General features: G+C 38.6%; 1 protein-coding gene across 1 annotated transcript; it reads right to left on the reverse strand.

The window, feature by feature from the left end:
* Nucleotides 1-1,902: 1,902 nt before the first annotated feature.
* Nucleotides 1,903-7,173, reverse strand: LOC131954049 (Kruppel-like factor 1). The gene is made up of 2 exons (XM_059317533.1): nucleotides 7,003-7,173; nucleotides 1,903-5,585 (listed from the first exon to the last, which is right to left on the reverse strand). Exons 1-2 carry the CDS (start codon nucleotides 7,087-7,089, stop codon nucleotides 4,320-4,322), a joined length of 1,353 nt encoding a protein of 450 aa, XP_059173516.1. The 5' UTR covers nucleotides 7,090-7,173; the 3' UTR covers nucleotides 1,903-4,319.
* Between the last annotated feature and the right edge of the window lie 10,113 nt (nucleotides 7,174-17,286).

Consider the following 17,286-nt stretch of genomic DNA (forward strand, 5'->3'; position numbering starts at 1 on the left):
GCCATGGTATATGTTGTATGAGCCATGTTATATGTTGTATGGGCCATGTTATATGTTATATGGGCCATGTTATATGTTATATGGGCCATGTTATATGTTATATGGGCCATGTTATATGTTGTATGGGCCATAGTATATGTTGTATGGACCTTGGTATATGTTATATGGGCCATAGTATATGTTGTATGGGCCATGTTATATGTTATATGGGCCATGTTATATGTTGTATGGGCCATGTTATATGTTATATGGGCCATGTATGTTATATTGGCCATGGTATATGTTATATGGGCCATGTTATATGGGCCATGTTATATGTTGTATGGGCCATGTATGATGTATGGGCTATGTATGTTAATTGGGCCATGTTATGTGTTGTATGGGCCATGGTATATGTTGTATGGGCCGTGCGGCCATGTTGTATTGGCCATGTTATATGTTGTATGGGCCATGTTATATGTTGTATGGGCCATGTTATTTGTTATATGGGCCATGGGGCCATGTTATATGGGAAATATTATATGTTGTATGGGCCATTTTATATTGTGTATGGGCTATGTCATTTATTATATGGGCCATGTTATATGTTATATGGACTACGTTATATTTTGTATAGTTACGTGTTGTATGGGCTATTTTATGTTACATGGGCCGTGTTAAATGCTTTATAGGTCATGTGTATTGTATGGGCCATGTTATATGTTGTATGGGCCTTGTTATATGTTGTATGTTAAAATCGTATGACCCGTTAAATGTAATATGGGTCATTTTATATTTTGTATGGATCATGTTATACGTTGTATGTTCCATGTTATATTTTGAATGGGCCATGTTTTATGTAGTATGGGTCATGGTATATGCGCCAGCTTATATAGTGTATGGAGGCATATTATAAGTTGTAATTCCATGTTATATATAACATTTACATTTGTTGCTCCACCTCCACCTCACTCCAACGTGTTGGCCATGTTACACATCTGCCAAAAAAATATCATTTGATCCTGAAGCGTTACTTTATTATTTGACGTCACGGTGACACGTTGTAAAAACGTCACCAAAGGCCTCACAACTATAGCTGTATCAAATCCGCAGGAAATATAACCTCCCTGCCTTCAAAAGATGAATACTTTCACTATTCACTTCTCCACTTTCGTTTTGTATGGCTCAATACGGTATTCAATATCACGTCGACTTCCTGCGTGATTCAGCCATTTCTTTAGAAAACCAGCCGAGTGTCGACGATGTGTTCAAACTTGAAGTGTATCTCATTCATGCCGCGTGTTTGCTTGGTGCGCAAGCGGAGAACATTTTCTCGCTTGTCTGTACTTCCTTGAGAAATGTACGCGGCGTAGTTCGGGAATTTCCTTAAGCTTTAACCAGCCTGCACCTGATCAAATATTGCACTGAAGTCTATGATAGAGGGCACATTGGGCTTGTATGGGCTGTTTATCTTGTATAAAATAGATGACAGAATTTTAGTACGTGCAGTTTTATCTTGATTCGTTACAGGCTGAAGTAATCTTTCTTGAAGGTTAAAACTATAAAACTGCGACGTTTGCTAAGGTCACAGAAACAGGAGAACTCTACTTCACTTGCCCCATGAACCGTCAGATTCGAAAAAGGAACTTTTAAAAACTGCGACAGTTTGCACAAAATATCTTCGCAGTAGTCAGATATTGCTGGTTATTTCTTTCTAAAGATAAACTTCTGTTTGTTGTAGCAGAAGACAGACTTTACTCTGTCTATTCTATTAATGTGATGGTCTTACAACCACGGCAATATAACCGTTCGTTATTCAAATTAAGTGGTTGGCCTTTATCATGTTATAAAATACATTCATACAGACTGTAAACAATAGAACCATGCAACCAAGACAATTCATAGATCAAGTCAAGACCAAAATGTTCTATTCATCATTTTATTCTCATATAATAGCATCGATAAAAGCAAGTAAAGAAAGCGCCCGCGCCGCTGTTTTATGCTGAAGACTTATGGCACCAGAATGAATGACTAGCAAAATCAGTTAAAAACATGGCTACATCAGTAAATGAAACAAAATTTTAAAAATTGGCAATATGTGACCATCGTTCAGATGTAACAAAATAATGAACAATATTTTTCCTGTTATACAGCACCGTTGAGAGATAATGAACAAATAACAAGAGAAGATAACTAACAAGTTATTATAATAAAGGTTCATAAACAGTAACAAATTACTTTTTCATCGTTGGCTGGGTCTAATTGGACATTTTAATTTTAAAAATTGTAAATCTTTTAAAAAAAAAAACAACAAAAAAACTAGAGATATTTTATAAGTTTGAATTAATAAAAACTTGAGGACATTGTTTGGGATCTGTAAAGGCAACCATAGTCGCGAATCTTTGGAAATTATGTAAATTAATTTATTTTAGATTATCAATAGGAAGATAATTGGGTATAACTTTGAAGACAGTGCTTACAACCCGTTCAATATTGGAAGACTTCGTTTATTATTTACTTAGGAAAATGTGAACGAATACCAGCGAAGCAACTTAATTTGTATCACTTTCATTAACAAGTTTCAATAATCACATTTATTAATTTTTTTTTGAAAAAAAAATAGACCAGATTTTTTTCAACAAAAAAAAAACACATTTAAAATAAAATGAATAGGACCAGATTTAGCAGCACTGCTGCGCGTTATATTTTAGGGTTTTAAAACGATAGCTACCTATCTAGTTTGAGTATTGAACTAAAAAAAAAATGGTAGCCAGTACCGGGGTAAACTAATAAAGTTTCATCAAGGTAAACACAGGTGCCTGATTCACGTGACAAGAATCAAATAAGGCAAGTCGAATCATCACAAAAAATATGGCATGCATTCCAAACGACACATGCAGTGTATACAAGTGATGCGTTTCTTGCACGTCCGCAACTTTATGCATCTAGTACAGCTCAGCTGATCTAGCATGCATATCAATGGCACTTATAGCAGTTATAGATCGACAATCGTTGGTTGTTTTTTTTTTTACAGTGAGTAAAAAATTGGCACACGTCACACAAACACAGACGCCCATTGGACAGTAGGAAGAAAACGTGTTCGAGGTCAAGACTGACCCCTGGTCAAGCTTGTTCCACACACACAAAATACTGGTAAAGAAACATGTTAGTAACAATAAGGTGGTCTAGGAACTACAGTTAAAATAGTTACTGTTTGAAATACTTGTGTAGTGTTGTTACAATAGTTACAAGTTACATCATCGCCAACACAGTTGGTCTCAATTTAAAACGAGGCAGACGTCTGCCGCTAGCAGGCTAAGAATACAATAGTATTGAATTTTAAATATGAAATATAAACTAGCATTTTAGTGCCCTTATGTTGTAAAACAAGTACATTTGGTAAAATTATTGTAGTCTAGCATAAGATGTGCAGTAAAAATCAGTGTATCAGATTTTGATGGATATGCATTACAAATTTTGTTATAAAGTTGGCCAAATAAATTTCAATTAACAGTTCGAGGCTGATAATATGCAGTATAATGCAGGTACCAATTAAGGAGGCTACATTGTAATTTTATATTTGTGAACAATGTCAAATTGTTTCATTGAAAAATAGTTAAAATGGTAATAACATAACAATGTGAGAGATAATCTGGTCATTGAAAGGCGTAAGAAGCAAACTAAAAAGAGCTAACCAAATGAAAAACGTATGTACAAAAAAAATGGGAGCGACCTTTCACCTCTGCTGAGCTCCTGAACGCGGCTGGGCCAGCTCAATCGTCTGGAGACCCAGCAAGGTGAAGGCTGTATTCAAAGAGTTTGGCACCACGTGATCAGGCACAATTTGTGCAGTTAACTTCTGCCAGCTAGGACCAGCCTAACTGGCAAGTGAACAAATAAATTAATGGCAAAATGAAAATTGGTCCGGCCAAAATTGACAAAACAAAATACACCCTGTGGTGGCCAATGTGGCATGTCAGCCATGGTACAAAGAATACAAAGAAACCTTTCGACCCAAAAGTCGTCATGTGACAAGTCAGGCAACTAGACAAACTTCGCCCCAGTAGCAGGACCTGTAGAGAAGACAAGCCTGCGTACATAGGGCAACAGAACAAGTCTGCCTAGCTTAGAGCCATCTTACGCTTGACTGCCGGAGCTCCGCGTCGAAAACTAAAGCGGAGTCCAACAAAATCAAAGCCAAATTTCAACACAGAAACAATCTGTTACACAAACGACTGTAAGTAAAGCTAAATATACATCTGAGGGTCTCAGTTGGGATGCTGGTGGTTCAGCGTGAAGGAGATCTGGCACATTTGCACTCCAACAGTTCAAAGGTCAGTTCAGATGTGTCTCTTCATGTGTAGAGACAGGTGGTCACTGCGGGAGAAAGCACGCTCGCACAGGTGGCACTGGAATGGCCGGTCACCGGTGTGTTTCCTGTAGTGCCTGGTCAGCTCGTCTGAGCGGGCAAACTTCCATCCGCATCCCTTCCACGTGCAGTGGTAAGGCTTCTCGCCGGTGTGTGTGCGCAGGTGGGCCTTCAGGTGCGAGCTCTTCGTGTAGGTCTTGTTACACCCGGGGTGGGAGCACGAGTGGTTAGTCTGACGCTTGCGGCCCCAGGTGCGGCGACCGCGCTTCTTTGGCTGGGCAGGGTCCATCTGGGAGGAGGGCATGAGGAGGTGGTCCAGCTGAGGGGAGGAGGGAGGGGTGATCATCTGATGAGGGACTTGGTGAGGGCCAAGGTGGGATGGGTGGTGAGGGGGCATTTTGGGCATCATGTGCTGGGGTCTCATCACCATCTGCTGGTGGGGGTGGCCCATGGGGAACATGGGGGGTACCTGGTTCATCTTGTGCATGCCGGTGTCCTGGTTCTCAGGGGAGGAGGGGGGAGACAGGTGGTTCCCGTGCATGGGGAAAACCATGTGGGTGTTCTGGGGAGGGAGTTGGTTGGCTGGAATGACTGTCAGAGTACCCCTGTAGGAGGTACATGACTGGGGCATGGGAGGGAACTCGTGTTTTGGAATCTTGAACTCTGGGATGGCGTTGTTGTTGTTGTGCTGGGATTGCATCATGGGTTTGGACATGGGCGAGATGGATGAGTTGATGTTTGAGCTGCCTGAGAGGATGTTGGACATCATGTTGCATCCAGCCATCATCATGTTATTGTTTATGTCATCGTCAAACTTTATTTCGGGAATATCCAAAAACGTGGAAGAAAAATCGGGAAGTCCCTCACTAGAGTGGTTGGGCTCTTGCTTGATCTTAGCGCAGGGGGAGCCGTCCTCGTACATGCTGTTCTCGGCTGTGTTGTTCAGGATAAAGTCCAGGTCCAGCAGCTCGTCGTAGATGCTGTCACGTGGTGCAGGGCTGAGGCTGCTTGCCTGACTTGAGGAGCCGGGGCTGCCCACTGACATGGGGGCGTGTTGGGGGCTGTAGGGGCTGGAGTAGGCGCTGTGGCTGCTGACTGAGCCTGGGGCTACAGGTGAGTCAGGCGTGCCCATGGGGGAGCCAGGTGACCCCCTCAGGTTGTCGCCCAGGATGTTGATGATGCTGGTTTCGTATGGCGTGTTGTCAGGGTATAAAAAGTTGTCAACATCCGCCCAATTCTAAACAAAAAGAAACAAAAATAAAGTTTAAAATACAAACAAATTAATTTACCATCATATTCGTTAATTAACATTAGTTACACATTCCATACCATCAAGAAATCAACGTAAGAAAACTCCATGTTAACAAGCAGAAACGAGAACGAGGCTCTACTAGCAGAGACAGTCACTAACATAGATCTACCAATGGCTTTGGCCGACTAATGCGCTCTTATATAAAGGCACGCCGGTACAGGTATAAATCAAAACCATCGCGTGTCTCAGTTCCATCGACACCAGAGACAATCCTCTCATGGTTCATAATGATCAATACACCAGAGTCAGGTACCAACTTTCTGCCCCCCCCCCTCCCCTCCCATCCCCCCACAGCAGATAAATAACTTCTGAATTTTATATTTGCCTTATTATTTACTTTATCGCATGTTTCTAACATAAATTAGCGAAAGTTGTTTTGCGTTTGTTGCATCAAAGTAACAACCATATACAATAGTTATTCACAAAGAAAAAGATTTGTTTATAGTTAGTATATCAACATTTAATAATTTTTCACCATAAGAGAAAATTGGTCGCGGAAAGCAACAAATGAGATCTGCATTTTGACACAGATTTATTCCCCTTGGCAGACAGTGTCTGCCATAAACTGGGTCAAACTCCCCAAACACCGCCAGCCAGCCAGCCAGCGATGTGACGCGACCAAACGCTCGGTGGTTGAGCGAGCGCAGGGTGCGCAACTCGTGGTTTTCTATGTAGGCAAAGCAAACCAGAGTATACGAACTTTACTTCTAGATCTATAATATATTGGTATCTTCCTTGCGAAAAATCTACTTGAAAATGTATGCAATTATTAATACTCTTTATTTAGCAAGTTTCCATCTAGCTCCTAATATCAATATTTTAATGAAGCCAATTATATTCTTCCATTAATTTATTTATAAAAACAACAACTCACCAATCGAGCATAGCTATCATGTATGTATAGAGTTCTATATGTGTTGTTTACATTGTAAAAAGCGTTTGTTTATTGACCTACAGAGACATTGTCCCATAATGATGTAGGTAAATTCGACATTGTAAAACAAACTGGACATTTTAATTTGTCAACATGACAATATTGCACAGGGAAGCCCGTTCATTCTGTTTGTTTTTATAGCGAGTCTTTTTGTTTATGTAAAAGTTTAGCATACTTTTTTTGCAATATATATTATATAGAAATCTAGATCTATATTCAGTTATCTTATCAGCAAGTACCAATTAATAAAATAAAACACTTTGCCTATGTAATCAATGACATCTTTCTATAAACAATGGGTATTTCAAATGTAAACACTTACATGCAGTGACTCTTTGTTTAGGTTTGTCAGCATTATTCTTAAGTTATGAATATAAATTTTATTAGAATATCATTTAAGGTACTCACATTATGGTACTCCATAATATCCTCGTATTTTGGAAGCAAACTCGTGGACAGCCTAGAGTCCATTGAAGGCTCAATAACTTTGGTCATTGTGAGCAAGTGAGAGAATTGTGTGGCATTAAATACACATCAGTACACGATTTAGTGGGATAGCTCTGTGCGTCTAGCTCAGTGGACTACTCATTTAGAAAAATTCTAACAAACGCGCTTCATCTTATACGTTTTATATTTAGTAACACATAAACGACGCGAGCTGATTGGCTGGCTAAATAAAACCCCTATATAACGGCGAGCTGGATCGCCTCCCTTCAGTGTGGCCTGAGATCTTGAAGCGAGAACACCGGTCCTGCTATCGTCTGCATAGAACGTTCCTGCCCCAGTTAACTGGTGTGGGAGTGACGTCAATATCGTACCGTACAATCAATGGGTCGGTTGCTACTAGCAATTGCAATCATAAACAATTAGATAAAAATAGATACACATTCCTTAGTAAGGGGGTATTAAAAAATGGGATTATGAATTACTATGAAAATATTTTGGTGGCGTAGCCAGGCGAAATAGATTCGCGAAGTTTCTGAACTATAAATAAAAGTAAATGTAAGGCGGTTGCACTAACTACGTATCAATATGTTGGTATCTTATTTCATCTATTTCCTGCAAACATCATTCTACTTTAAGTAAAACAACTTGCATTTTTAAATGTATTACAACTTTAATAACATTTATTTGAGCAACATTATCTAGCAGATTCTGTTTATGGAGACAACTTTTATAAATACGCTTAAATTTTAATGACCCAAAATTACTAAATGCTTTGATTGTAGCCTGATAATAGAGGAAGTAGAGTTCTTCTGGTTTCAATGTACTTGGTCATGAAGCCAATTCGAGTTTTCTTGAATGGCCAAACTTCTGAACAGCCAAATTTCTGGAATGGCTGAACTACTGCACTGGCCAAACTTCTGAACTGGCCAAATTTTTGGACTGGCCAAACTACTGCACTGGCAAAACGTCTGGACTGGCCAAGTATTTTTAATCACTGTATTTTTGTAAACAAGTCTCAAAACCTGATTTTTGATAACGGTCAGAGCAGGTCATCGCTGGAATTAGGTCATGACCTATTTATTGCGCTGACCTTAGCTGCGCCGAGAGCAGTTAGTATATTGACCTCTTTAACCTCTGAACCCCGTGATCGAAAACTAAAAACAACCGTATTTATCTTTTAACACTACCAAAACAGATTACACGATTAAGATCAAAAATGTATCATATCAATGAAATCAGCAAACATGTTAACAAAATTATGTTGATAGAAATGCTAAAGACGTTAATAGAAAATCGTTGTAACGTTGACAGAAATGCAATTATAAAGAGTGAGTTTAGTTGTAGGCAACATTATCTTCAGTGTTTCTTTTAGACATATTTATTTTTCTACTTCGTTGGCTGGAGGGGGGGGGGGGGTGACTGAATGAAATTCTCCCCACGCTTTCATTCTTACACGTAACTTTTTTTACTTTCTCGTATATACGTAGTATAGAGAAAGTATTGTAATCGTGCAAAAAAAAAAAATCGAGATTTTTACAAATCTCGACGTTTTACACCTCACTGATACGGAAAAACATAATTTTGCAATCTTGTCCGTATGTCTGTGTGTGTGTGTGTCTGTGTGTCTGTCCGTGTGTAAACACGATAACTTGAGTACCGTTACAGCTAGGTTGATGAAATTTCATATATAAGTATTATATCAAAATCGTAGATCCGTATCAACTTTTGAGCGATTTCCGACAACCGGAAGTGGTACTTTTTCTACTTTGAATTTTTCAAAAGCCTATAACTTGAGTACTATTTCAGATAGATAAATGAAATTTTACATGTAAGTAAAAGATCTAATTCTCTACCTTCTGTTAAATTTTGAGTAATTTCCGTTGACCGGAAGTAGTAATTTACGCTACTTCCGATTTCTCAAAAAACTAATGTAAATTTATTAAGTACTAATACTATTGCGCACTATTATACACACCTTTTTTAGGCGTTCGCTTGGTGCGCAGTTGTTTTTTACTGAGATTCTATTCTATTTTTAAAAGTTTCAGTATTTAAAATGGATTAAAAATCATAACTATATCCCCAGTTACCATCCCCTGTTGTTTTATATAAGAATATTCGAGAAAGTTTAGGGGAGATCACTACCGGTTTATTTTTAATTCAATAAAATAAAAATGAGTGGGAAAGTTAAAATATTTTATTTGTTCCGCTAAATCCAATCCCAGTTCCTGCCCACACGGCCAAACCTGTGGCCCCAATCTACAGGCTGTCGTCTGCTGTTTGAAGTCGTGACGGGCGACATGTGTGCAGCTCAGTGTGACGTCAAAGTCGAGCCTGTGACATCACAGTAGAGAGGTCACGTCTGGAAAAACCCCGGCTCTACCCGGTCTGCTAGTGGCCCCATTGTCGTCAGGTAGGATCGGGTCGCTTTGAAAAGACTTGCTCCATTCAAATATTGATCCTCCCCACCCCTACACCTTAAGGAACGTGGGACGATTTCCGGCAGGGGGTGTGCGGAATGTAGGAGAGTTGTAAAATATATTTTATTGCAGGAAATGTTTGATTCCATTTAGTGTTGATGTGTGTATTATTTAGCTGGTTATCCGTCTCTTTGTAAGATTTGTTTTCAAATGATGAATTATGCGCGGGTTAAATTTATCAGCTCTCCTAGAACTTAAGCTAATCTTTAACTCAAAGCCCTCAGAGCCCATGTGAATGTGGTCGATAAAATCAGGAATCTGGCGTTGATCGCTTAAATTGTTTTGGAATTTCAATGCCCAGAGTGGCCGATTGGAATAGTGGGGGTCAGTCTTAAGGCCCGCAGACTGGATCCTTAATGACCTCTGTCTTTTAAAAACTCAACATTTGGCTAGCACTAACAGCATTTTTCTTGTTGTTTTGTCATATTTAAAGATTGGTGAATGACTCAGCTAAGCCAAACTTGCTTTATATGGGGGACAGTCACTTAGCTTCTTGCATTCAACATTGTGTCATATCTCCTTCTGACGACATGTTATTTGTCCATATAATGCCATTATGTCATCTGTCTGTCTGCCTGCTCTCTGTCTGTCTAATGTCTACCTGCTGTACGTCCATCTGCTGTCTGTCTACTGTCTGCCTGCTGTCTGTCTACTGTCTGTCTAATGTCTACCTGCTGTCCGTCCATCTGCTGTCCGTCTGCTGTCTGCTACCATCCATATTGATCCAAAAACTTCTGCCCACCATCTGCGAGCCGCCCTCATCACGTGATATCATGTTAAATGTCTGACATTATTCTCTATTGTCCCACCCACCCACCACATACGGTGTGGCCGCTGTCTATACTCATTTTTTATTCTTCAATCAACCCCCCTATGTCGACCCCCCACCCCAAAAAACATATCCCAACCCCACAGTCCCGACCACTCAAGGGAATGAGTAGCGCCTTCTGCCGTCTGCTGTAAGTCGTATAATCCAGTACATCGTGCCCATCTGCTCTGTGTGCTATTGTCATCTTAACGTTTTTTGTGTCACGTGACACCTTTCCGATATAAAAACACCACAAAACACCACACAGACATAGCTAAAACACCATCCCGCCATTAGATAATAGACATTTGCGGATGAAGAAATTTCAGACGAAATTTTTTTGTTGCCATCAAAAGCCAGTAGGGCGAGTAAGCTTGCGGCAACTCAATCAGGCAGCGGAGCCTCATAGACTACAGCCGCGCCCACCAGCCCGTGGAGTCGATAAACCCACAGCCACCCCCACCCTTATGCACGTGCTTTAGTGACAGATCACGTGTATGATGTTTGGAAACGGTGCTCACTCAGTAATTGAGAACTTAATTGTTTAATTTTTATCAGGCGATCTAACACATTTAGAAACATTCGTTGGCACTTTTCTAGTGCGCCGAGCTTACCTGGAAGCCCCATGTCAGTTTTTAGTGCAGAACTGTATGTTCCTGTATGCACCATGTCCGTTTTTAGTGCAGAACTGTATGTTCCTGTATGCACCATGTCCGTTTTTAGTGCAGAACTATATGTTCCTGTATGCACCATGTCCGTTTTTAGTGCAGAACTGTATGTTCCTGTATGCCCCATGTCAGTTTCTTGGGCAGAACTGTATGTTCCTGTATGCTCCATGTCAGTTTCTTGGGCAGAACTCTATGTTCCTGTATGCCCCATGTCAACTAGTAGGGCAGAACTGTATGTTCCTGTATGCCCCATGTCAACTTGCAGAACAGATTTGTATGATTGATATGCCCTAAGTAAACCAATATCTTAAGCAGTCTTATATAATCATTTAGGACTTAATTAAATGCTGCTGTTTGCTGCATGTCAACTAGGACATAACTGAATGCTTATGTATGCATTATGTCAAGTTGTTCAACATTCATAAAAGCCGTATCCCCCTCCCCCCCTATATTATGCCCTCCATTCTACGACCGTACCGTACGACGTACGACGTCATACCCGCGCCTCCATCATTAACCTAAGACAATTTTTTCCCACCAGTCGGATGACAATGAAGGTTTTATTCCCCCTCCCCCCTCCCCTCTCACGAGTGCTATCTGAGACTGCTCCCGCCAAACGTGAGTGACTCACGCGAGTCGCTCACACGCTCTCGTCTGCCTTATAAAAGGAAGTGCGAGCAAAAATAGTGTCTGGACTTGTTGCTTGCTCGTCGTGGTTGTCACTTCCTGGTCTAGTCAAGGTTTCTTCAACCCATTGACCGAGTTGTCAATTCTTGGTCGTTGTCAATTCTTGGTCAAGTTGTCTACCTGGTCAAATTGTCTACCTGGTATAGTTGTCAATTCTTGATCAAGTTGTCTACCTCATTAAGTTGTCAACACCTGGTCAAGTTGTCAATTCTTGGTCAAGTTGTCAATTCTTGGTCAATTTGTCAATTCTTGGTCAAGTCTACCTGGTCAAGTTGTCTACTAGTCAAGTTGTCAACACTTGGTCAAGTTGTCTACCTGGTCAAGTTGTCTACTAGTCAAGTTGTTAACACTTGGTCAAGTTGTCTACCTGGTCAAGTTGTCTACTTGTTAAGTTGTCAACACTTGGTCAAGTTGTCTACCTGGTCAAGTTGTCAATCCTTGGTCAAGTTGTCAATTCTTGGTCAAGTTATCTACCTGGTTAAGTTGTCAATTCTTGGTCAAGTTGTCAATTCTTGGTCAAGTTATCTACCTGGTCAAGTTGTCAATTCTTGGTCAAGTTGTCAATTCTTGGTCAAGTTGTCAATTCTTGGTCAAGTTATCTACCTGGTCAAGTTGTCAGCACAATATTTGCACATTGAAATCTGGTATTAAGATTTGTATTAATGCGGATTAAGATGATAACCTCATGATATAACAAGAGATTAAGTTCATCACTGAAGTCATGAACATATCACACCAGAGGTTCTCCAACTAATCTCAACTTGACACGGTTTTCTTACATACGTTTTTTTTTGTTCAAATTATTTTAAAACGGGTTTATTTTTAAATTACTACATTTATTGTTTAAAAAGAAAACCTGTACTACACTGTTTTTACTTTCTAGAATATTTTCCGCATTTTCCGTTATCAGCCATCAGCCTCGTCGTTTGTGACAGCTGCAGTAGAGTTTATGATATTTATTGTTGATCATTTATGTAGCACGACGATTCTCTTTTAAAAATCGCACACAATTTTGTGATCATTGTAATTAAGCTATTGAAATTAGACAGAAAAAAACAACACACTTTTATAAAATATTTTAAAGTAATTAATTTATGGGTGAAAATAAAATACCTTCGTCACAGATACAGACATGATTTATCTTTTCACAAAACACCGTAGGTAATCAATTATCAATATTGTTTTAATGTTTCTTATTTTGTAAGAAACAAACAGTTTGATAAAAGAGTAAACTAAGAAGGAGTGCCCAGTGTGTTAACAACAAACACAAGGTTTTACCGTGGCCCGATCAAACACGGGCAACTAGGCTAGTATGTTTGTTTACTTTCGTTTCATAATACATAGGTTATTACATTCACTCAACAAGTGCCTACAACCCACACATGTTAGGTGCGCTGGAATATTCCAGACCACAAACCATCCCATAATATTTTTTCCCTGTTTCCGGTCTGTGTGTAGTAGGCGGCTGTTTGAAGGTTGTTTGATGTCTGCTGTCTGTGTGAGGGGTGGGGGTGGGGGGAGGGAGGTGTCTGACGAAATTATGGTGGTGCAGCAACATGGTGTATAGGTGTTGTACCTGACGTATCAAAAAGGGTGTATAAATATTAATATAAATGTTACACCTGTCATTACAACATGGTTGTATAACTATGATGCCTCATGTAACAGCAGGTGTTATATCTGGTATAACAACAGGGGTGTATGGCTGTTACAACAGACATAACAACAGGGGTGTATGACTGTTACAACAGACATAACAACAGGGGTGTATGGCTCTTACAATAGACATAACAACAGGGGTGTATGGCTGTTATACCTGACGGTACCATAGGGGTGTATGGCTGTTACAACAAACATAACAACAGGGGTGTATGGCTCTTACAATAGACATAACAACAGGGGTGTATAGTTGTTACACCTAACAATACACAAGGGGTGTATGCCTGATACAACAGACATAACAACAGGGGTGTATAGCTGTTACACCTAACGATACACACGGGGTGTATGCCTGATACAACAGACCTAAAGAACTACTCTCGAACTTCCAATGTTATTTAAGGGTGGCTACAACACTTGACATGGGTGGTGGGGGAGAAGTGTGGGCGAATTGTGTGTGGGCTGTGTGGAGTTGCAACACGAGCCGATGTGTAAATTTAGGCGAGTCACGTGCCACCAATATTGACATCTTGTCAGTCACCTACCTCAAACCTGTTGGTCTACTGTACACGTACGTTGACTTCTCGACCAACATCTTCCTTCACCTTTTGTTACTTATACAATCTCGGGTTCTTTACATTTAATTACTTGATTGAATCATTTAACACTTGTCTTTAATGAATTATATTTTTACTTGTGTAATAATAATACGAATAATAAAGTGAATGATAATACATATAATGATAGTTACGGTTAGGTGATGTCGTAATGATGATATGAATAGTAATAGGGTTATAATATGAAATCTAATATATAAAGCTCAATTCCGTATGTAAAAATAAGTTTGTTTGTTTGTCGTTGACATACTTCCATGGATTTAAGTGTTAGACTATTATCGTGCTCATAGTCTAAATTTATGAGTTAAAAATTACTATTGAAAGTGTTGGGAAATAATTTTCATTTTTCAAACTGATAATAATAATTGTCGGCATGTTCATTAAACACAATTTTAAAAAAATAACAAAAATTCTAATTATGCCTGAAAATTATTTATATTTAGTCCTTTAGCACTTACTTCCCTTAGATAAATTAGGAAAACACAATTACTTCCCTTTATAAAACATTGCATTAGTGGAAAAGAATTTACTTTTTATAACTTTGTTTTGGTGTTGGGAAAAAAATAATTACATAATTAGCGGGGATTGATCAAGTGCTAATGTTGTAGGTATTTTACGGTTAAGCTTGGAGTATTATAATTGTTCATTTGGTTTGGTTTGGCACCTACATTCGTTTAAGTGAGTGCAAAAGACTATGAATAAGTTGGGGTACTATAATCGTTTATTAAGCTGAAACAGGCGATTCTGCCCCGGGCTAGACTGTGAGCACTTTGCGTTTATGTTCGCGTTTGTGTTTTCATTGTGTTTAGGTTGGGTTTGCGTTAGTGGTTGCGTTTTGATTTGGTTCGTTTTTGTTCTTTCTTTTTTCGTTTTCGTTTGTGTTTTTTTTCTTTGGGTTTGTGTTTGTATTTGTGTTTTGGGGTTGGTTTTGCGTTTGGATTTGGTTTGTTTTCGTTTGCTTTTTCGTTTGTGTTTTTTCTTTGGGTTTGTGTTTGTGGTTGGTTTTGCGTTTGGATTTGGTTTGTTTTCGTTTGCTTTTTCGTTTGTTTTTTTCTTTGTGTTCGTATTGGTGTTTGTGGTTGTGGTTGGGTTTGTTGTTAGGTTTTTGTTTTCGTTTGCTTTTTTGTTTGTTTTTCTTTGTGTTTGTATTGGTGTTTGTGGTTGTTTTTGTTGTTAGGTTTTTGTTTTCGTTTGTATTTGTAATTGTGTTAGCGTTATGTTTGCGCTTTGTTGTTTTGGTTTTGGTTGGTTGTGGTTTGGGTGGGCAATGCCGGGTTTATGATGATTAATAAACACACAGGTAATGGTCTTTAACAGAAAGGTTTTTCACAGAAGCCAGAGCAGGGCCTGGCCGGGACGGCTAGTAATTAAAAAAAAAAACCACCAAAAAAGATGCTCGTTTTAGATAACTCATGTTGGATAGCCAGTCGGTATAGCCATTAACGGTAGAGCACTCATCTACTTTGAACATAAAATAAGACAGTGAAGGACCCTTTCGAACCTGCCCATTGGCTGATGAGGTTCACTTGTAACAGGGATGGCGTGGTCAGCATTAAGCGCATTCGTCTTTGCAGTTCCATGACAAATGATCTCAGACTAAATATCCCAGACAACATAACTGATTTGGCCTGATATATTTTGCCCTGAGATCTTTTGTCCGTGATATATTTTGTCTGGGATATTTAGTCTGGGATATTTTGTTTAGGATATTTTGTCCTGTCACCGTCGTCGTTGCTATCTCTAACATGAGTCAGGTACCTATCAGGCTTTGCATATTGGTGGGAAAAAAGTGTGATCTATATTTGTACTCCAAACAGTCAAGAGGACGTCCTGGAGATGTACATTTTTGGGATGCATACTCTCCACTCCAAACTACATGACTAACTCCCGACAAAACCATTGTTTTCGTGAGACTCTCTACCCAATATTCAATGGCTCACTGTCCACGTCATTTTGTGATACTCTCTACTCCATGCTACATGGCTTACCATGCACGTGTTAATGTGATACTCTCTACTCCATACTCGATGGCTTACCATCCACGTGGTAATGTAATACTCTCTACCCCATACGTCCACGTGCACCGAAAGATTCGTCACTCGCTGCTTGTCAAACCCACCCTGGCATAATGAATCATTTATGTCTGGAAATATCATGAAAATCTGGCACAGACGGCAGGGTAGACAAGAGCCACCGTTGATGGCTCACCGTGCATTTGGTGAGTGTTTGCTTGGGGGCGGGGGGGAATCAAACCGTGTTAACCTTTTCAGGTTAGATTTAAAAAAAAAAACAGCCATTTCACAAGGTCTATCAAAAGTTTGACTAACCAGAGAGAAAGCGAGTTCTAGCTACAACCCTATGTTAGGAGCGTATAGGACGGTGTTATGGTTGGAGATTTATTTTTGAAAACGTTATTATGGGCACATCAAACATCAAAGTATTAATACACACCTCAACTGCTGAGACTAGGGCATATATATGTATATATGTATATATATATATATATATATATATATATATATATATATATATATATATATATATATATATATATATATATATATATAAAATTTTAATATATATATATATATATATATATATATATATATATATATATATATATATATATATATATATATATATATATATATATAATTTTAATTTGAAACTGTTACAACAGAAGGTTGGAGGCCTTTTTACATATTGTCCTTTTTTAAAAGAATAAGAAATATCAACGACATTTAAATAAAATATCAAAGATATTATAGTAAAATGTGGAATAAGGAAATAATAATAACTTATTTATATTACATCGTGGATAATAGAATATATATATATATATATATATATATATATATATATATATATATATATATATATATATATATATATATAATTTATTTATTTATAAAATGCGTGTTTATAATCAATGACAAAAGGATGAACTATTGGTGCGATGTATTTACTTTATTAGTTATTAATTGATAGACAATACATATCACAAACAATTACTATTTGACATTTGAATGGTTTTTATGGCGTGAGTAGTATTGCCATGTATTGTCATAACGTCCTCTTGTTCTCGGCGTGAGTACATTAGAGAGCGCAATTTTTTTTTCAAATATTATTTTCATTTTAATGTTTTATTATTCACAAAGACAGATACTTCTAATAGTGACAGGAGCTACGCGTATTTTAATAATACATTCTAATTCATAATACCACTTCCTGAATGAGCGCTAGAATTGTCAACTTGTAATTGGTGAATACAATTGCTTGATGTAAGATCGATACTTTCAAGATATGGTCTTGCTGGAAAACGGACGAAT

The sequence above is a fragment of the Physella acuta genome, unplaced genomic scaffold (assembly GCF_028476545.2).
Source record: "Physella acuta isolate Inbredline_101_S28 unplaced genomic scaffold, ASM2847654v3 ptg000970l, whole genome shotgun sequence".
Taxonomy (NCBI): Eukaryota; Metazoa; Mollusca; class Gastropoda; family Physidae; genus Physella; species Physella acuta.